The following is a 23,141-nucleotide window of genomic DNA, read 5'->3' as shown; positions in this document are numbered from 1 at the left end:
GGATTGGTCAAGGCTCCAAGGTGACAAAAAAGCACCATAAAATTTGTCCATGTGACTTGTGTGCTATATCATTAAGTCATATGATGGCTAATGGCTTTGATGCGGAACAGACTGAAATTGATTTTCACTGAAAATCTACATGTCTTGACTCCATGGTGAATTTCATGAGGGAAGTAGAAATGGCTGTTTCATGAATGGACCACTCTTTTGACTCTTTTAAAATGAATTGGTTTATCCAGTTAGAAAAAATAGTCTGAATGATTGCTTAATCCAGGGGTACTCAAGTTCAGATGCCAAGGGGGCCACATTTAAACCATATTAAATATGAAGTGCCACAAATTACAACTTGCATAGTAAAACTTTATTTATGACAATATTTACAGTTTTTACTTATAAATTAAGTTTATTACCTATCTTGCTAGGTAAGTCTTGCTAGTCTATATTCTATTTAAAGTTATACTGAACATAAAATAAAAATGTAAATCTGGATAATTTTCTTGCGATATTAATGCAAAAAAGAGAGTTCATACTCAGAGTATTAAAAAACCTTGTTAGGTAAGTCTTGCTAGTCTATGTACTATTTAAAGTAGGCTAATACTGAACATGAAAATAAAAAATATGGGACAAAAAGTGGATTAACAGTTTTCTAGCAATATTAATTATTGTTTCTATTATATTATATATATATTTCTCAAGCCCTGATGAAAAGTAGTCCTTATTCTTAGTGGGAAATCTGAGTCTGCATTCTTTTAACCAGTGATTTCAGGTCTGGCTGTTGCTCACTGGTAGCTGCTCGAAGCCAGTCTGACAAATGTCTGTCAGTTAGACGTGAACGTTGCTTTGACTTTATTATTCCTATTGCAGAGAAAGCACTTTCACACACATACGTAGATCCACACTGCAGTAGAGATGCGCGGATCAGCTCTAACGTCACCCGAATCAGCTGTGAATTTGCGCAGCTCTGAATGCACGAGCTGTGCATAGAGCGCCACACACAAAAGTTGCCTGACAGTTTTACCGCTTGTTTTGCTATTGTTGTGCTTAGAAAGTTAATGGTACATTTCGGAGATATCAAGTAGCTATATAAAGTCTCACTAAACATTCCACACACATCACAATGACGATGATGAATGTTATTTTTTATTAATCGATCAACGGATTATCACCATCCGCAATATACATAGATATAAATCACACTGTCTAATATGCGCGCAACTTTTGAGCGTTCATCTTTTGCGTGACGCGGGCCATAAAATTAATGCCAACGGGCCGGATGTGGCCCGCGGGTCGCCTGTTGAGTATCTGTGGCTTAATCATACCAAATGATCCGGTTCAGCTCAGTTCACTCAGTGACTTGATGATTCAGTTGCAGCAGAGGGAAAGAATAAGAATAATGAACTCAATTTCAGTCCGTTTTAAAGCTAATATGACCAGAAGACTTGAAATATGGAAAGTCATATGGAATACTTTTATATTCATTTTAGATTCAAAATGTAACCCTCTTTTGTTCCACAGAACAGTGTCATACGTGAGTAAATGGTGATAATTTTCAATTTTGGGTGAACAATTCCTTTAAAGGACAAAATATTTTGTTTCTTTCCACCTTAAATTGTTTTTCTTGTATTAAACCATGCGTTACACTGTTACAGGATCAAACCTGCTCTTTCCTTATTTCTTCACCAAGATTCTGATCGCCAAATAAACGTCATTAATGCTTCAATGTGGGCAGTCATGTGTTTAAAAGGTTATCTCTGCAGGAGGTACAGCATTACGGAATGAGTATATTTTGGAGCTTAGTTTAAATGCTCATCCACTGGGGAGGAAGTTTAGGTTCTGAAAGTAGCAGTACTGTAGGTTTTCAAAGCACATGGAGCTCTTTCATCTCAAAGATCAAGGAAAATCTGATTCTTCATGATTTAATCTCTTTAAAGTTTGTTTGAATATCATGAGTCCAAAATCGTTCTGAAATACTGGAGAATCCAAGCTTCTGAACAGAAGTGAGAATGAAATTGTGGCCTGAAATGACTTTCCACTGACAGATGGCTGATTAAAAAGACGTGACTAGAAGACTCAACAGAGAAGGTTCAGGTCCAGATGAAAATGGAAAAACATGTACACATTCTGGCACACAGAGCAAAGTGTTGAATATGCACTGCATGCATATGACATGCAGTTTGCCTCTGTCGTGACACATCTAAAACTCTGTCGTGACACATCTAAAACTCTGTAATGACACATCTAAAACATTGCACAAAACATCATGTGTATTTATATTATAAATAAACATGAGAGCTGATCGGTGGAAACTTTATTTTTCTGCAAACAATTTTAAAGAGCTTCCTTTTTTTTCTGTTTTTTTTTTTTTATCGCATATCATAATTATTATTTTTTAAAGGGTTTATTGTCTGGAAGTAGGTGTTTTTAGATGTGTGTCATGAATCCCACTGAAATAAACAATAATTATATATGTAATATAATTTGAAAATTATTCACATAATTGAGGAAAGCACTTAATTAAAGTGCAGATCAAATCTAACACATCTACAGATGCCATTCCAAGCTGTTTCAGAGATAGGAATCTCTTTTAATATTTTTTTTTCCCACTGACTGAAATGCCAGTTAGTATAACTTGACCATCAAATTTTATTTTACCCAGAAAGTTGGAATGAAAAAGTACGCTCAAAAAAATTTCTAAATTCAATTTTTTTTTTTTTTAAATATTGCAATTTAAAATAAGTGTTTCAAATTTTTTTTATATACTATGTATTAATGTAATTTATTCATTATTTCAAAGTTGATACGGACAATTATGGATTAACCGGACCCCCCATCCCTCACCTTCGCCGCTTTGTACCACCAGTCTGTCAAGCGGGTCTGTGACCAGTGCCATAGGGCTGATGGACTGGATGGCTGCTTGCCTGCGCTGGATCACCTCAACCCCCCAAATTTCATAGACAATTGTTTTTCCTGTTCTCACACTGTACTCCCAATAGGAGCATAGTCTGGGTGTTGTTTTTTTCTCCTCACTTTCCTAATGTTATGCTGTATTTCTTCCTCGATTCCCTGTCTTTCTGTCATGTCTACTCCCTTGTAATATTGTATGTATGTATGTATGGACAGGTTGATGGCTAATGTCGCTGGTACTTGTGACTAGAGACAATAAAGGTCTACTAATACTACTACTACTACTACTACTTAGTGAAAACTAGTGCTGTCTGAATAGGGCTAAAGTGTTTACCTTGCTAGCCAGGCGTTTGACTGCCCCCTCTCTGTGCCGGTGTGTGTCTGGGGTTGGGGGGCAGCTGTTGCTGTGGAGGGGACTCTGTGAGGGGGGGTTCAGCTGATTGGTTTGATGAGCATCAGCTCCTCGATCTACAACACAAACACACAAAATTCCCCTGTTATTTTACATAAATTCAATGCATATACGTATTGCAGGTCTGAAAATCTGAGATACTAACACATCTCAGTTGAAGTTTTCATATTCATTGAAAGCCTTGAGTCCATGTGATCCAGAAGTTGAAAAATACGGATATCAAAAACCAGCATGTCTTCAGTTTTCTACCTTTTTTATATTAGTTTTGCAATATGATGAGTAAATACAAAAAGTTAAACTATTCCTAAAGGACATCTTACTCTGGGGTGTAGCTTCAGGGCTGTTGGAAGCAATCTGTCTCATTCGTCCACCATGACAGCTGAGAGCCACCAGCCGTGAGATCACTGCCGTCTTTCCCAAACCGACGTTACCTATGATGACAGCCCCTTTACCCTCACCAGCATTTCCTCCGCCCGTAAGCACCTCCTCCAGCCGCTGAAACAGCCAATCACGACCCACAAACACTGCATCCATAGAGACGCTGGGCACCTCAAACAGCAGGGGTTTGAGCATGATATCCACTGGTTTGTAGGGCGTGAGACGAGCTGCAGGATTCAAACAACACAGGTGTTTAAGGGATAGTTTACACAAAAAATGTAATTACCCCATGATTTAGTCACCCTCAATCCATCCTTTGTGTATATGACTTTCTTCTTTCAGACAAATACAAATAGAGTTATATTATTTGTTGATCCCTTCTCTGTGCTTCCACGTTCATCACTTCTCAATAGAGCTTTTACTGTACTACTGTACTACTGTACTGTTTACTCTGCCTACGTCTTACTTCATCCGCTGGAACGCCACTCTCCCATGAACTCTCTCCCTTGTATTACAGTTAGTGGAAGCTAGAAATTACGGTTTAACTAAGTTTTAAATATGGATACTGTCATTAGAAAAATTTATTGATTCTGCTCAGAAGGCCTTTATAAACCCTTTAACCACGATTTCTTTTTTTCTTTACAAAATTCCATTTGTTTTCGTCTGAAAGAAGAAAGTCATATACATCTAAAGTAAACCATGGGGCAATTTTTGGGTGAACTAACCATTTAAAATAAACCACACACAGACAGACACACACACACACACAATTTACATAGGCAAATCAATGTAGAACATATTTCAAATGAAATGAATCATAAGAATGAATCATAAGGCCTTGAATTGCTTGAATTGCTTGAAATGAAAACATAAAATGGAGCCCAAACACCCCATTCATTTTCTTTATAAATGTCCCTTATACATGTCAGATGTATGTCACATTCTGAAGGTTAAATGCATTTTTCAGTTAATTTTGGCAGTTTTAGCTGTCAGTCAGCACCTTTAGATTCTTGACTGCGGCCCCCTGTATGAGCTCCATGCCACTGTAAACGCATGGAGGAGCGCTGGGGAGCATTCCTCTGTTCATCCAGATACCGCAGCTCCTCCAGTTTAGTACTGCTAGTGGCTGTAGGAGAAAGACAGAATGAGAGAAAGAGAGTCATTTAGGGTTGTGTTTGGCTCACAGACAGCAGAGAGATTACATGCCACCTCTGTGATCTCTGTGAAGAACAAACACAATCTGCCGCTGTGTGTGGACGAACACGTGTACCCAAAACCCCCACCCAACCTAATTCATCCACACACACACACACACACACACACACACACACACAGAGTTAGAGACGGAAAAACACAAAATAAGTATATGGGGATAGTAACGGAAGCTGTTCTACTTTCTCTAGGCTAAAAAAGGAAAATTAATAGTCTTAAATAGGTTTCATGATGTCTGCTATATACTGCATTTATAGGAAAGCATCCATTACATAAAAAAATTACTTGATATAGTGGTCCAATGACAAAACGGAAAGGAAAATGTTTAATATTCAGTATATTTGGATATAGAAAATCTATTTTCAACTTTTTGTAGCTACATTTGTAGTACGGTAGTATTTGTAAAGTAAAGATTATCAAATCTCACCATCACTATTCATCAAGCCACTTGCACAGTTTACTCTGAACCATCTCGCACACCTTATCCTACTGCTACAATTTTTGGAGAAACATTTTTGGCTTGTACACTTTTGAGCTGTGATCGGGCCATAAAAGTTAGTCCTGACAGGACCCGAGCCCGACTAGTACATTTTGACTGACAGCTTTTTAAAAGCCCGAACCCGTTTAGAGCCCAACATTATTCAAATGTGCGCACACACACAGCTCTTTTGCCTTTTGTCAGGAATGAGTCATTTATACGTGTTTTAACATAATTCATTCATAACTAACGTAGACTAGACCACTTAGAAGTTGGAATAAAGAAACAAAATAATTCCTCTGTGACATCTTAACATCTCAGCACTCTAAATAGACATAGGCTCATTTAGCCTATAAAAAGACTAACGCACCAATAAAAACTAGTCTTTTTTAACAAATTAAATTAAGATAAATTTTAAATTAAGATGGGTATTTGGCAATAACGAAATTAAGATAAAGGCTCCGCCGGATTTGCTTCGCCACTAGCAGCTGACATTTAATAAAAGAATAATGCCAACATTAGCGTAAATACTCTGTCCACATTATGCATTTAAGAATCAATGAATATTTAGTTATCATTTGAAAAACCTTTACTCACCGAGATTAGGCTAAGCCTACATGTTTTTGTGGAGGAAAATGATTGAATCCACTGTAGATGGCTTCAGCGCGTTCCTGCGCTCACTGATGGTGCGTCATTATTCACTCATATTTTCATTAGGGCCGGGACTCGATTAAAAAAATGTATCTAATTAATTAGAGGCTTTGTAATTAATTCATTGAAATTAATCGCATATAAATATTTGACCTGAGAACAATGAGAAGTACATTTTTTTCACATGGATTTATAGTATACCATTGAATAATGACTGAATACATAAGCTTAAGCAACAAAATAGTTTATTTTTGTTCAACCAAGTCTAGCAGACCAGTGCAATTTTTGCCATGAAGTGTAGAAATAGCATATTTAGAAACAATTTAGAAATAGTACATTTCAGAAATTCAGGAAGCTTATAGGTGCTGGAACCTTCTGTAAAGTGTTTCTTAAGTAAAACACAATACTGTCAATTACATTCAGAACATTGGAAACACTGACTATTAGAAAACATCTCTCTGTTGCTTCAGAGGCCATAACATACTAAGTCCAACTCTCAATAACCTTGGCCAAAACAATAAAGAGTTCAACATAAACTGCCAGTTGCACCAACAAAATAATACATAGTTCAACATAAAATGTAAAGTCCACGCAAGCTGCTTTATGTTTTGCGTTGAGGTTCGATGTGCTGCTGTGATATGCGAACGCTAGTTGGTGCTTCAGTATAATCGTTCCGCCGAAACGCGTCCAGTGAGAAACGTTCCGCGGTGCAAAAATAAGTTATTAAAAATGCGGGAATTTTTTTTGTGTAATTAATTAATCTTAATTAACGCGTTATTTTTTGTGTAATTAATTAATCTCAATTAACGCGTTAAAGTCCCGGCCCTAATTTTCATTATAAACCTGGTCAAAACTTTTCCACACCTCAGACTTTGCTTTAGTTGTTGGTGAAACCAAAACGTAATCACCAGAGGCAAGCCTCCGTTACACCTACTCAGCATTCATTTTTGCATCTTTCTCCTGCTAATCGAAACACATCACATGACCGCTCGTTTACCTCGCAAACCGGAGCGCAAGCCAGAGCCCGGCCCAAGCCCCGTCAGGTTCAGGCAAAGATCTTCAGCTCTAGGCAGTGGTCTCCTGCAGAGTTTAGCTCCAATTTTAATTAAACACAGCTGAACCAACTAATTATGGTCTTAAGCGGCATTCACGCCATGTTTTAATTACCAAAATTCCAAGATGACAAAATGTGAAATTCTACACAGATCTGCCCATGAACTCAAAGGTAGCGGCTAAATGAACCTGGTGGTGGTCAGGTGGTAAAGCAGTTACATTTTCAAAGTCGCAGCTCGCAGAACATTGAGAGCTTACAAGTTGTAATTATGAGTTGTTTAGCATGTGAAGGCTTTGGCGTTGAGAGTGTTGCTATAGAAACACATAATTCAGCTCCGAGTAGAATGTCACATGTTGTCAACTCAGAAAAAAAGTAATTACAACATGGCGTGAAGGCAGCATAACTAGGCATACTAGAAACTTCCAGGCAGGTGTGTTGAGGCAAGTCAAAGCTTCCTTTTTTCAGAGAGTGTACAATTCAATCATAATTCATCCATTAATCAACATTCAATCCATCAATGGCTCATTTCATTCATCTTTTTCATTGCCCACCACACTACACCCCTTCAATTCCACTCATCCCTGTACACTCCACCCATCCTGTCCCACAATCTAATCTGCTTGAACCCATAATCTCTGCAGAAGGGCATGAACACAGGGATGATGTTTGTCATTTGTCATGTTGCATTTGTTTGTGAGGGACTCAAATGCAAAATCATGATCCAGCCATTCGAAGCTGCACAGATGTAAATACATTAGCTTCCTTTTTCAACACTCTGTAGGACAAAGATCACCACAGACAGGCACATGGCGAGATACTTTGCTTTGTTGGAGTCAATCTGTATATCTGACAGAAATTTCTCTATTTAGCTTTACAGCAAGAGGAAATCAAAGCCACCCGCTTGCAGAGCTTTCCACAAGCCGCAGGAGGAGAGGCAGCCAGGCGACATATTGTGCACTGAGCTTTTCCCTTCCAGGACATGCTACTGTGTTAAAGAGACCAGCAAAAGACTCATTCAAAACACACACACACAGAAATCGGCAACCAGCTGCAAACCTTGATACTAGCTAGCTTGAGGAATATTTTTTTTTTGAGGTCAGTTAGGTTTCTTTTTCTTCTGCAAACATGCATTAAACTGATCAAAAGAGAGCATAGAGACATTTACACTGTTACAAAAAAAAAAACATATTTCCGATAAATGCCATTCATTGATCTTTGTCTTTATCAAGGAAACCTGAAAAATATTAAGCAGCACAAGTGTTTTCAACACTGATAAAGAGGAAAAAATTTTGAGCACCGAATCATAATTATTTATCATGATTTCTGAAGCATCAAGTGACACTTAAGACTAAATATTCAGATCTGTGAATTAATAAATTTCATTAAAAAAAAAAAAAAAATATATATATATATATATATATATATATATAATATATATATTATTAAACTGTAATTTTCACAGTATTGCTGATTTTGATCAAATGAATGAAGCCTTGTTGATGATTCATTACTCACCTGCCACAGAATTTGGACGTGGCATAACCAAAGAAGTGCTGTGGTACGTGATTGGTCCATCCACATGTGATGTCATGACGGGAGTCGCCCCTGTGGTGTCTGTCCTCAGCTGGGCTTCACCAGACACCGCCGGCTCCTCTGGGGTGATGGGAGTGCAGGGCGGATGAGCGCTACGCCCGCTCTCGCCCCTTACACCCGCACCACCATCTTTCGCCCACTCCAGACTAGAGCCACAGCGCTCTTCATTCTCGCTGGAACTGGTGACTGTTGCTGCAGGATGGAGAGAATCAGAGAGAGATGAAGGTGAATGAAGTATGGGGGGAGGAGCCAGACATTAATGGGAAGGACACAAGAGGAGAGAACGACACAGAAGGTCAAGCCAGAAAATCACGGAAAAGAAAACAGGAATTAACCATCAAAGGCAGTTTTGGAGAGATGGTAAACAAACAATGATCTTGGAGTGTAAGAACATCAGATAGGAGTCATCCAGGTAATTGCTGTCAGACGTTTTGCTTTAATGCAGTTGTCTTTGACCTTTCTTTGCCGCAACCAAATAGAAAAACACTGTTTTGGGCTTTAAAAAAACCCTACTGATGTCCTACTTCAAGAAACCACCGGCAGACCTGAAATAATGACCCAACGCCGTCCCAGTTTTTGACAGAGCGTATCTCAGACTCATGAGCATTAACAGCACAGGCCAACAAAAACACTTCAAGAAAGTTAACCAGCAATAAACAGCTTTGATAAGTCAGTCTCAGGGAGTCTAGTGCTCACTTCCTCTCTTCCTCACAGTCCTGGTGCTGTTTTTTGGTGGTGCAGAAAAGTCAGTCGTGCATAAACACACACACACACACACTTGTCAGTACTGTATCTCCAAATGTGCTGTAACATGTTAGAAATGTTGAAAACTCATAAATACAGATCTGGGAATCATTTTTCATTTTTCTAAAGATCTTTGTGTTCTTATGAAGAAAGTCATGTATATCTGGGAAGGCATGAGGGTCATTTTAGGGTGAAGTATCTCTTTGATCACCAGGCTCAGAGCAGGCATTGAAGATTGAAGTGGAGCTACTGCGGACTTTGCAAAATGCACTGTTTGTTTCTATAATTTCAGAAACAAAAATTAAAAATGAAACAAAGTACTGAACATTTCCTCTTGTGCTTCTGAAAACTGGATGGCAGACCAGCTTTTAATTCAGCCTGACAGATATGCATTCCCGCTCGGCTTGAATAGACCATTCATCAGTGAGTTGTTTCTCTTTTTGTTTTGTGTTCAATGTGAAAGAGTCTTAACTCTGAAGTCTCGACAAAACAAAGTTTGTATGGAGCCTACAGTATATGCTGTAAGCAGTTGTTGGATAAATGGTAGCAAACAATGTTGGACTTTGAGATAAAGGAGGACTTTGATAAGTAGGGCGGTAGATGTTACCTATGATCCCGCTGTCTTTGCTCTCCAGGGTGGAGCTGGGGGTGGTGATGACGGTGGAAGTGGCAGTGGAGCAGGTGCTGGAGCAGATGACAGGAGCCCTGCTGTTGGAGGAGGTCTCAGGTAAGGTGGAAGAGGGGCTCTCAGCGCTGGGAGACGCCGTACTGCTGGTCAATGTGGAGCAAGGACTCACGCCTTGACTGGACACTATACACTACAGTGACAGGGGGGGGGGGGGGGGTTGGTGAAGCAAAAGAAGCAAAAACAATATATAAATATATAAATAAATAAATACTGCATGAAGGAAAAAAGAGATAAAAGGAAAAGCAAAAACGGAGCGAGGAGATAAAGTGATAGATGGTAACTGTTAAACTCAGCTCTCATGTACATACAAGGGCAAGGCCAAAAATACTCCAAGACCTCCAGTCTGCTTTTGTTCCAATATAAGCACCCAATTAGATGCTTTTAGAAAACAGATATAGCCTGTAACGGCAACAGTAACCAACACACAGACAAATGTACATCTGCATTTTACCAGTGTTTAAAAAAATAACGGAAAATGCTGTTGGAAATAAAGGTTTCTTAATCCTGGTGTTGTAAAAAAAAATACAAATTAATCAGTGATGGCAACTTTCCACAGTCAAAAGAAGTTAAGTCATTTTAAACAAATACATCATTACGGAAATAAAACTGGTGTATTCAAAGTGTATCAGGTTGACTTTGTGGTTCAGTGGTTCTCAACCTTCTTTGACTCAAAGGCCCCATTCTACAACACAACTTTTAAACCTTTGTAGTCGATTCATGCGTATACGCGTGATGAGGCATTTTCTCCTGATAACCACGAAAATAACTTAAATTACACTTTCAGTTTTGATCGTACAGATAAGAGCAATACATCAATCGAATCTGTAAAGGGTCTACTTTTTTTGTATACAGACATAACAACAACAAAACTTTGTGCATTTATAAAATAAAGATAACAAACAAGGTGTGCTGTCTGCAGCCTTTGTCTGTGGTGATCTTCATTTACAAACGCATCATTAAAATGAACTGTAACTCAGTGAATACTCAACGAAAAGACATGAGAGAGATATCTATTGAAGGCCTGACATGTCTCTACTTTTAAACTAATCAAAGTGCTACCGAAAACAAATATTCTGTGATAAAGTAATCCATATGAAAACAATGCGAGGTTCGTTTTTCACATCTCCCTTCATTATCTTCTAATGCGACCACGCCCCCGCACTGAACGCTCTATTCAGATTCTAATGTTTCACTGAAGCGCGCAGCTTGAATACGCCCACACAACAGAAGACAATGCAGCGATACAGTTCTAGTTTTTTTATTTTACTGTTTGCTTCGCGATAAGAGGAGTAAGACATAATTCACTCCAAGAAGATGTGATGAGGTGATGAGTTTTGGATTTCCTCAGAAAAAACAATGAAGAGTTTATAAACATTAGTAAGTCTCTTTTTATTTATTTATATACTTATTATGTTTCACATAATGTGCAAACATTTTACTAGTTAGACTTTTTGTAAACTATAATTCCTGACTAAATGTATAATGAAGTGAAAGATTATGAACTTTTAATAACAATATACACTATAGTATAGTGACTATACCATACAAAAGCTTGATGTAAATAATATAAATGTAAATGTAACAAATGTAACAAACAATGCTGTTCTTTCAATTTATAAAAAAAAACAGAAAAATATTCTCAGCTCTTTTCCACATTAATAATAATAATAATAGCTAATAATAATAAAAGTTTTTTTGTAGAAAATCAGATTATTAAAAGGATTTCTGAAGGATTGTGTGACTGGAGTAATGATGCAAAAAATTCAACTTTGAATGTCAGCTTTGATTGTTCCCAAAAAACTGTTTATCTGCAATTGCAAGTGAATATTAAATTATTTTGTGGGATAATTAAATATATTCTAAATAAACTACAAACATAAAATTATATACATTTATTTTGTCCTCAGATTCTTTCTTGTAACTCTTCCCTCTCAGTCACAAACCTGACTGAAAGGCTCATTATGCAGCTCATTATGCAGGCCTTTGTCTTCTCAGGTGTAAATCACAACATAATGCTGATAGTTCACGCCCTCTTGCATAGACCCTTTCTACACAAAAAGTGCCTTAGAAAATTTTAATCAAGTGAGTAAACAAGATGATTTTCACATAATTTAGAAAGAAAAAGTTCTCAAAAGTCCCGGGAACCAATGTTCTGTAAGTGTTGTATGGCCTTATTCAAGTGATTTACAATTTTTTGTTTTTCACTAACCACGCATAGCATTTTGTTTTCTCAAAAACACAATCATGTACATACATGATGCTCACATATTATTATGGCCCAGTTTGTGCTGATTACAGTGATATTAGACTTTAGCCATTTAGATGTTTATAAGCAACTGAAAAAAGCACAAATGTCAGGGCATGACAAAACTTCTCCAGGCCCCAAAATTACCCTTAGACCTTAGAGGGTTAAAGCCAATATAAGTCAAGATATTTTTGGAGGCATTTCTGCTTTAATTATGACAGAGCTACTATTTATATATTCAATTAATGAACCATGATTAAGTTGGGGACTCCAGATTTTTAAAGAACTGTTTGTCCTTCAATAAAAACTTTATTTATTATTTATTATTACATCTTTATTTTGTGTTTGTGTGTGTGTGTGTGTGTGTTTGGTCAAGTCAGATTTTTTTAATTATATTAATAGTAATAGTAATATGTTAACTTAAAATCGAAGTCATCTTGTGGCTCATGGAAGTTTGCTGAGGGACGGGCCCCTGGTTAAGAACCAATGCTTTAAAAAGGACCAGAAGACCTGAATGCAGATTAGCACAAAGAACTAGCACATTAATGGGTATCCTACCTGCTGCATATCTAAAGGAAGTGCTTACTGAGCATAAACCAGCAGAAAGAACATTTCTGCTTGACTCTTATTTTAATACAGTACAGAGTACATCAAACCCTAGATACTACTCTGTCCTCTCCTCTTACCTCTCTCCGTACTTCATATAGGTCAGGGAGTGTGATGGTGTGTGTGTGAGGGGAATCAGTGTACCGGAGCCCTGGTTCCCAGAGAACTGTTGCCTGCCAGCCGCTCACCAATGAAAAATTCTCTCCACAAACACACACACACACACACACACATCAGAGTAAAGCAGCGCTCAAGCTTTCAGGTAGAGCTTCATGCACCTGTTCAATAATTTCTTCAGTGCTGCAATAGAATCAGATGAGCGTTCGTAAGAGATACACTATTGCTCCACCCGCATCATTCATTTTCCAGCGGAGAAACTGCATTACTCACCGGGCAGCAACATCTCCAGGGTGCTTCTCCACATCAAGATGGTTTCTCCCCTTATAAAGCAGCTATGCACGTACAAAGCAGCAAACACGCAGAAACCAGCATTCATACTTAATGTGTTGCATTTGAAAAGCCAGAAGGGAAAGTCAGAAACTGGCCAATCAGAAAGCAGCTTCTCATTTGTGATAAAACATGACTGATGAAGCATGCTTGTGGATGAATTCAGCAACTAATAGCTTTGTGTGCAGCAATCCATAAAACGCTACATAAGCCTCTTAAGAGCGACTTAGATCCCAGATAAATGCCTCAAAACCTCTGTATGGTGTACCTACTGTATGATGATGTGGACACACCATCACAAAAAGATGTTAGATTTTAGTAATCAGGAATTAGTATATTACAGCTATACAATAAAAAACACAAAGCACATGTCGAATTAAACAGTCAAACAAACACAGCTTTAAATAAACAAATAAGATAACTAAACAGATTATTTAAAATACAGCTATGTTTATCTTGATTTTAAGTCACTTACAATGTTGGTAGTAAATTAAAGTGTACTCTTTCTCCATGTGTCATCTGCATTCAAATCTCCCATTTTATTGGTCAGCAAAAAGCACTATCCTTATGACTTTTGACAGTTTTTGTGAAAACTACAGATTGTATGTCCAAACTTTTGTATCCCCACTGGCAGATAGTTGGATAAAACTAATTTTGGGGAGCTGAAATTTCCCCACCTTTTTGGCTAAAGCAAATGCCACAGCCCCTTTTCATCATGTAAGCACCAATTTAAATATAAATTGCATTTCTCCTGCTAAGTTTTATTAAAAACCAATCTTGCCAGCAGTGAATCAAGAGTACGACCAACCAGATGGAATCTGAAGCTCTTCCAGTACTGTGTCTGAAGTGAAAGTGTGATTCTGAGGGCAAAACAGCTCCAGCAGTGTAATCAATCTCTCTGATAAATGACCTCTGGTATCTAAGGCTGATTGCATGTAACCTGACTGAAAAGAAAATTCAGAGGCTGTTTCCTCTTTCTAAGGATGTTATCATCCTAATCTTGCAATCTCTGGTGACATGATGCAGCAGGCAGGTTGTTTGTGTATCAGATTGCATGTCTTTCAGAGTTTGGGTGTTTAGACCTGTTGGGTTCATGCTTACCTGTTTCTCCTCCATGTTTGTTTGTGAAGAGGTAGGGATGGCGTCTCCCAGCAGGAAGCCCAACCGTGTCATGAGCTCCTGGACAGCCGGGGAGGAGCCAGACTCAGCCGGCGAGAGCAGCTCTGCACACATATACACCATCACAAAGGTTAGGGGAGGATGCACACAAAAAGCCCACACCCAAAAGCAACATGTCTACAGGTAACCAAACAAACAAAGGATACATTTACATTGACAATACACCTACTTGACCACATTAACATTCAAACCCCTACATTCAGTCTAATTACATATTCAACGCTATTCCTCCAGTATGTCAAATCTGTTCCAACTCACCAAGATCCAAAGGACTGGTGTGGCACTTCCTGTGCTCTCCTTTCCTCTCCACTCGCTGCCTTTCACAGTCTCCTCTGCTCTCTCACAATCTCCGTCCCTCCCTCTCACATCTCTCTCTCTCTCTCTCTATCTCAATCCCTCCCTCTCTCCCCCTCCTCTCTGTTGCCGTGTATCTCTCGCTCTGTAGTACAACGCACAGTGTTTACAGTGCTCCACACAGCTTCAGAAAGCCTAGGTTTGAGATGCAGTTATTATGACAACCAAGTTTCCATCCATTCAGAGACTGTGTGTGTGAGACGGAGAGGACAGGGTGTGAATGTGAATGAGCAGAGATCGTGCTCACTGCAATCACTGGGCTAGTACAACTGACTAGACACACACACTTACACTTTCACTCATTCTCTCCCTTTTTCACGTGCAGCAACACCATCCCACAATTCTGCATTGCCAGACATGAAAAGAAACAGTCATTGTACATTAATTTACTGTTAGATACTGACATTTTAGGGATTTAATTCAGTGACGTTCATAGAGTCGTGTTGAAAATCAGTTCGATTTGGAAAAGAGACCAATTGGGCTAAACATTAAAGACATCAACTCAAAATTACTTGTTTAATTAATCTCTCTGGTTTTGCTGCACATGATTTATCATTTCATGTTATTCCAGTGAATAGTTTTTTTTTGTTAATCCAACCAAGGCCATGTAGGTGGGGGAAAATATTATCCAATAATACTATAGATTGACTGACTTTCAGCGGAATACTGTCTCACTCAGAAATGCTTGACATTAAGAGCATTAAATACAATTGAATGTCAATAAATAAAAAATCTGTAAGGTTTACTGAATCAACTGTTAAAAAAAAATATATATATATTTTTTTTACAGTTCTTTCAGTAAACCTTACAGATTTTTATTTTATTGACAGTCACATTGTATTTAATGCTCTTAATGTACTAAATGGTACTAAAGTGTGTGCCAAGAAAATATCCCCCACACCATTACACCACCACCACTGAGACAAGGCAGAATGGAGACATGCTTTCATGTCCTTTAGACCAAATTTTGACCCTACCATCTGAATGTTGCAGCAGAAATCAAGACTCATCAGACCAGGCAACATTTTTCCAATCTCCAATTGTCCAATTTTGGTGAGCCTGTGGTCGGTCTTCTGCTGCTATAGACCATCTGGTTCAGGGTTCGACATGTTGTGCGTTCAGAGATTTTATTCTGCATACCTTGGTTGTAATGAGTGGTTATTTGAGTTACTGTTGCCTTTCTATAATCTCTAACCAGTCTACCCATTTTCCTCGGACCTCTGACATCAACAAGGCATTTTCGTCCACAACTGCTGCTAACTGGATATTTTCTCTTTTTCTTACCATTCTCTGTAAACCCTAGAGATGGTTGTCCCAGTAGATCAGCAGTTTTTGAAATACTCAGACAAGCCTGTCTGGCACCAACAACCATTCAAAGTCACTTAAATCCCCTTTCTTCCCCATTCTGATGCTCAGTTTGAACTTCAGCAAGTCATCTTCACAACATCTAGATGCCTAAATGCATTGAGTTACTGCCATGCATTGGCGGATTGGCAATTTGTGCTACCAAGCAATTGAACAGGTGTACCTAATAAAGTGGCCGGTGAGTGTATATATACACACACACACACACACATGCACCAACACACGCTCATGGCAAAGCTGAATATTTGACAAGTCACCAGTGTGACATGATCCTTGAGAAATCATTCTAATTTGCTCATATGGTGCTCAAGAAACATTTCATATCAATATTGAAAACAGCTTGACATGGCCGATAAAGTTTCATCCCTGATACCATATTACTTTGCACTTGCAAGTAACCATCTAGCAACTGCAAAGAACCCACTTTTAAGTCTCATTCATATGCTGATCTTTTCATTCAGTGCCAGTTATTGTAATTGGTTGTATTTGTAAATGGAGGGGTATATGGGGTCATGGTTTTATTTGAAGTTTACATTTTTGTGTCAGACATTCACATTCACATTCATTCGTATTAGGCAACTTCAAAACGAACTACGCAAAGTAAATGTGTCATTTGCGTCAGAATGTTATGATTGGCTCAGAGTAGATGTCTTACCTCAGCATGTTCTGAATCTTAACTCATGCGTGCTCATACTGCTAATTTTCATTCTGGGTTCACATAGAGCACATTACCGGTAATATACTATTGGTAGACCAAATTTTCAGTATTTTTGAAAAAGTCCTGTTCACACATGATCTCTTAACAGGAATTTTCCAGTAATTTACCAGTAAAGACCGAGGGCCCTATCATAAACCCGACGCAATGCGACGCAAGGCGCAGCGCAAGTGTGTTTGCTAGTTTCAGTCTGGTGCCGTTTGCATTTTCCCGTCCAGCACCACGTCGTTTAATTAGCTAATTAATTTGCACTCATTTTTGTGCCTATGCGTGTGCTGATCTAAAAAATAGGTGTGTTCAGGCGCATTGCTGGTGCAATGCTATTTTAAGGAGCTGAAGATTTTAAGGAGCAGTGTTTATCTTTGTTATTTAAGGAGTGTACACGCTGCTTATTAAACACAGGGATGCACAGCAGCACACAAACATGCCAAATATTAGAAATTAAAGGATTGCAATGTAGGCGTCTTATATATATATATATATATATATATATTTTCTCCGTTTCATATCGGAGAAGTGTTCTGTCATTGAACTTGCCGTATTCTGCTGTGTAAATGGCAAATCCGTCATGGCATGCGCGCAACTGGCTCTTAAAGGGAATGGAAGATGAGTGTCTGATTGGTTTATTGCATGTTACACCCAAAAAAACACCCATTATTCATTAAGAGAAAAGGGACAACCCGTTTAGACCATGCGCCTGGGCACGCCAACCGTTTTTCCGTCGTTAAAATAGCAACAGTGGATCTGGACACGCCTTGAGTGAACCTGCGCCATGTGCTTTACACTTTGCGTTTAGATTGTTAAAATAGGGCCCTGAATGTGTGAAAGGGGCTATTGACTCAATAGATACATTCAGTTAAAAAAAAAAAAAAAAAAAATTTGATGTTCAAAATATTATTTTCAAAACATCAAAACATTGTTCATAGCATCATTGATGCAACTATAATTGCGGTGTAAATACATTTAAATGCTGTTACTGAGCACCCTCTGCGGAGCAAAAATGTATTTTGAGGATCCTGATTCCTTTGGTAACAGCCTACAGTGACTATTCAAATTGAATTTATTGAATAAAAGAATTTGACAAATTATAAGAATATCACACACCTATAGTTATACATATAGTATGTATATACTCAAACTATCGTACACATATACGAAATGCCAAAAAACTCTAATGATGATGTCATATTTATCAAGTAAATACCAAGACACAAAAGCACAATTAAACAAATATGTGGCTAGGCATATTTACACTACTACGTTATGTAAATGAGCAGAGCAGTCTTGTGTAGCATCCCTGAGGGGGTGACAGGGCAATAGGCCACAGTTAATTAGCATACTGCACTCCGTCAGCAACTCGCTGTCCTGCTCCCTCTCTCCCTCATTAACATCTCCTGCCATCAATCCAGCTTTACACAAATCACTCCACAATTGATTGAAACTGCTGGTCAGGCAGTGTTGTTTGCTTTCGACTGACTGCAGATTTCACAGACAAACCTCCGGCAGAATCCATATTTAATACATCATTCATAAAACATTTATTAACATTCAATGAAATGCAGCACAAGCACACTCGCCCTCCGGGTCTACAGTCAAAGTCATATAAAAGCATGTTAAACCAGAAAAATGTTCCCTAATTAAACAATTTATTCTGCTTTTCTTTACATACAGACATTAGGAGATTGAAATGAGTTTGTTTCTAAGCACGTTTACGGTGGTCCACAAGTCTGCAGCCAGCTTCTCTCAGCTGATCTGTGTTTGCCAAAGGACACAGACCTCCCAATGAGTTCACACATTTCACTCCCCTTTTGCTTATGAAGAACATGTACACCAAACCATATCCTTCACACGTGCACACACACACACACACACAGTTAGACATGGTTTGTTTTTGCAGAGAACTCAAGCAGTGGTGTAGTGGTGCTTTCTCATTTCGGCAGGCCAGAAGTCTAGAAAACTAGTAACACTTGTGTGTGCATGTGTCTGTGTATGAAAATCACTTCAGATCAGTTGCCAGATTCCTTCCTGATTGTTTGAGTGAGCTGCGTAAATCTAAACTAAACGTGTGATGTACAGCAAATTACTGGAATAAACCAGTGTAATGACTTTGATGTCATGAATACAAGCAATAATTTTAGAGCCAGATATACATGAGCTTCCAGCCTAGCGCATTTCACACAGTCTGCTAGTTTCACTTTTGCTGTAATCGTGTATGCTTTACATTTAAAATAAATGTTTTTTTGTTTGTTTTATATTTCCGATTTAGTTTTTATCCAAATTCATGCACTAATGGACAGGGGCGTCGGACTGGGGGTAAAAACCAGTACTGATTACCAGGGCCCCAAAGGAAGAGAGGGCCCTTGAAAAGTCTGGAATATATATTTTCAAGGCGGAGGGGCCCATTATGACTGCCTATGCATAGGGCCCGGGATCATGCCACAGAAGTGCATGCTCTCTGACTCTCTTGCTCTCGTTCTTGCTCTCTTTCTCTCTCTCCCTCTTCTTACAGTCAAATAACTTTAGGTATCGGTGCATCCCTACTTAAAAATAAATGTTGGCATCTAGTTCTTTGAAGAATCTTGAGCAAAACTGACAGAATTTTAAGATCTATTCATGGAAACGTTCTTTGGGAATCCAAAAATGATTCTTCTGCCGCTACCTCCTTTTGAAACCTTTATATTAAGTGTATTGCAAGCACTTATGTTTTTCTAACGCAAATAATATACGTTTTTCAATAGCAGATTTTAAAAGGAATAATTATCCGTCTTTTGTGCAGTTCATTCGAACAATGTTATGCATAAATTCACTTTCAGCACAAATCTTTTTTTTTTCTTTTTCAAATGCACTTGTCAATATAATAGTTTTTTTTAGCACTATAAATTTCCAGTCACATTGGATCCCCAGGTATATGCCCTGAAAAAAGTTTTTCAAGCAGTACTTCATCCAATTAATAATTTTTCTTTCAATTTAAGGCATTTTTATAGAAGTTATTTAAATATCCTGATTTAACCAAGGCCTAGTCCTGGCTTAAGCTAAGCACTGTCTGTGAAACCGTCTCTATGTTCAAACATGGAAGTTCATTCATACAAGAATGAAAACAATGTCGTTCAGATCAGGCATGTACAAACTTTTTAAATTATTTTATGCACTAAAATGCGCACACGTCACCTCACAGCATAACTCCAGATCAGCTGTATGTCATGTGGGTTAAATGAGACCTGTTCTGAGGAGGATCACTTTATTGACAGGTACACTACACAATTAAATGTAAACCCTTAAGTCAGATGTCCTTATATGGACTGTGGGCCCAATTTAACGATCTAAACGCACAGTGTAAAGCACACGGCGCAGGTGTCCAAATCCACTTTTGCTATTTTAACGACGGAAAAACGCTCCGTGTTCTTTTTGGAATGGGTTGTCCCTATTCTCTTAATAAGTAATGGATGTAACATTCAATAAACCAATCAGAGTGTCATCTTCCATTCCCTTTAAGAGCGAGATGCGCTTACACCATGGCAGATCGCTATTTACATGGCGGAATTTTTTGGCGGAAAAGCTGAAACTTAACTGAAGTTCAGCAGGAATCCACCAAAGCTTCCCGAGGTGAAGAAGGCGTGGGATGAAGTAGAATTTCATTCATCGTTATAAGTAGCATAACAGTATAATAGGCTGAATTGCAAATAGGTAGCATAATTCTAATACACACAATGACTATCCATCATTACATTTTTACATTTATGTAGCCTACACAATAATATTCTTTTACAACTTAATCCTTTTGGTTTTAATATTTGGCATGTTTGTATGATGTGCATCCCTCTGTGTAATAAGTCAACGCGCACTGTGGACCCGCCCAGAGGCGCATTTCCTACCCACGCGCCCTTTAAATAACAAAAAATATATTGCGCCATTGACTTTAGACCAGGTTTGAGTTGGTCTATGGCGCAGTCTATTTTCGGTTTCTTAAAATAGCAATGCAACAGCAATGCGCCTGAACACACCTCTTTTTTAAACCAGCACGCCCATGGGTGCACAAATGGGTGCAAATGCATTTGCTAATTAAATGACGTGGCGCTGGACAGGAAAATGCGAACTGCGTTGGACTGAAACTAGTAAACACACTTGTGTTGCGCCTTGCGTCGCATTGCGCCGGGTGTATGATAGGGCCCTCTAACTTTAACGTTTGATCTTCACAGAAAGGTTGCCAGCGACAAGCCTGACATCACCCACATCACCACCCATATTTACAGTAAACCAGTTATGTATAAGTGCATTCATCTCATGTTGTTTTTGCCATAATTTAAAAATTTTGGAAAAAGAATTCATGTCCATGTAGAAGTAGTACATGGTGTGAAGTCAGCATATGATCTTGGGTATTTGACAACAGCATTATCTAACTGACTTGATAATATTTTTATCGATCTGTTTCTTCCTTTGTTAGGATGTAGCTGACAAGACAGACTCCAGTAAGAATCCTCAGCGATGATCAAGCAAGTCCACATCTAACCCATCTAGAGTGGGAATCATCTTGGAAGAAAACGTTGTAATGGATGAACCAACTGATCTCAGACCTGCTATGTCCATTTTTTCAGACTGATTTATGCCCTGCACCTGGAGTAAGTGTTTGAAAAGCACTTTATATTTTATTCAGCAGGTAATGCTCAACCTCAGAAAAGGTGAGTTGGCACCTAACATTCAGTACTGCCAATATTTTGGAATAAAACCAGATAGTTTTGATTCTGTTTGTTGTGATTCTGATATAAACTGTTTTATATTAGTTTGGTAAACTAGATTTTTAAACTAGAAATTACGCTGACATTCTTTTTTAAATTTTTCACACAAAAATTTTGGGTAATGATTTCACATCTATATTTTTTAAGTTGAGCCAATGAAAAATAAATAACTTGCCCTAAACAATATTTTCTATGTCTATAAAACCTATATTTGTTTCGATTAAATCTATATTTTTCAGTTTAGATCAAAAATAGAATTTAAATTGACTTACGTCAACAAGAAAAATATACTTTGTGCCAAGTTTTATAAAATAGTTTTCACAATAGCACAAGAGATTGTGCTCTGAAGATGTCAGTGGAAAATGCTGGTCATGGCTCAAAGAGAACAGACACAATGTTGCCATAGAGATTTGTCAGCTCAATCAAAAGGAAAGGCTGAAACTCTAAGATTTCAAATATTGTTTAGGGCAAATTATTTATTTTTCATTGGCTCAAGTTATAAAATAGAGATTTGATTCATTACCCTAAATTTAATTGGATGAATAAAAAAAAGAAAAAAATCTGTGTGGTTTGAGAACCAGGTAAAGGATCAGATATTGGGGTAAATCAGACAATTCCTCCAAATTCTCCAGTCTCAATTTCTATACTGCCTCTTAGACTATGAATCAACCATAATCTCACTCATCTCATTCGGCCCGTCATTTTCATTTTCTAGACGCTGAAATCTATTTGCATGCTAAAAAGCTTGGAAACACCATTCCCCTCCCCCGTCCACACTTCCATCTCCACTCCATCCCTTTTCATCAGATGGCCTTGTTCTTCCACATATAGGTAATAACATAAGAAAATATCTTCAGAGAACACAAACTCACTCTTTTCCCACAATTCTTTTCATTGGTAGCATGTGCACGTATGTATGTGAGAGACAGACAGAGTAAGATACCCCAACAGGCCAAGATATGAGATAGTGTGAGATATGAGAGAGGGAGAGGTATGTATCTTTGTAAGGAGGAGTGTGAAAAAAGAGGGGGAGGTGGTGAAGGAGTACGACAGACACAGAGCGAGAGAGAGAGAGAGAGAGAGAGAGAGAGAGAGCAAGAGCAAGAGAGAGAAAGAGCGAGAGAGATGCAATACAGGGGTCCAGCATTAGTAAATACACAATCCATAAAAAACTAAGTGCTATATTTTCAAATGGAAGGATGACATTTTATAAATTTGCTTAAGAAAATAATGTTTTCTGAAAGTTTGTTGTTATTGTGCACTGTAATAGCATGATATGGTCATATGTGACAAAAATATTTTGTTTCAAAATTAATTAAATGAATAAACAAAACTAAATAAAAAATAATAATAGAGTCAAATAAAAAAATATATATATAAATA

At 38.1% G+C, this 23,141-nt stretch overlaps 1 protein-coding gene across 3 annotated transcripts in view; it reads right to left on the bottom strand.

The window, feature by feature from the left end:
* Positions 1 to 23,141, bottom strand: part of LOC113050813 (protein TANC1-like) — an 84,505-nt gene that overhangs the window by 18,549 nt on the left and 42,815 nt on the right. For 2 of the 3 annotated variants that reach the window (XM_026214152.1, XM_026214153.1), the window contains exons 5-10: positions 14,514 to 14,635; positions 10,034 to 10,244; positions 8,605 to 8,874; positions 4,695 to 4,820; positions 3,637 to 3,921; positions 3,239 to 3,372 (exon numbers count right to left, since the gene is read on the bottom strand). In XM_026214152.1, the coding sequence (XP_026069937.1) occupies positions 3,239 to 3,372; positions 3,637 to 3,921; positions 4,695 to 4,820; positions 8,605 to 8,874; positions 10,034 to 10,244; positions 14,514 to 14,635 (1,148 nt within the window). Of the gene's footprint in view, positions 1 to 3,238; positions 3,373 to 3,636; positions 3,922 to 4,694; positions 4,821 to 8,604; positions 8,875 to 10,033; positions 10,245 to 14,513; positions 14,636 to 14,849; positions 14,959 to 23,141 lie in introns of those variants that run through there. The other variant, XM_026214154.1, reaches the window with a different exon arrangement.

This window comes from Carassius auratus, chromosome 31, assembly GCF_003368295.1.
Source record: "Carassius auratus strain Wakin chromosome 31, ASM336829v1, whole genome shotgun sequence".
NCBI lineage: Eukaryota > Metazoa > Chordata > Actinopteri > Cypriniformes > Cyprinidae > Carassius > Carassius auratus.
This window is presented reverse-complemented; position numbering and strand designations above follow the sequence as displayed.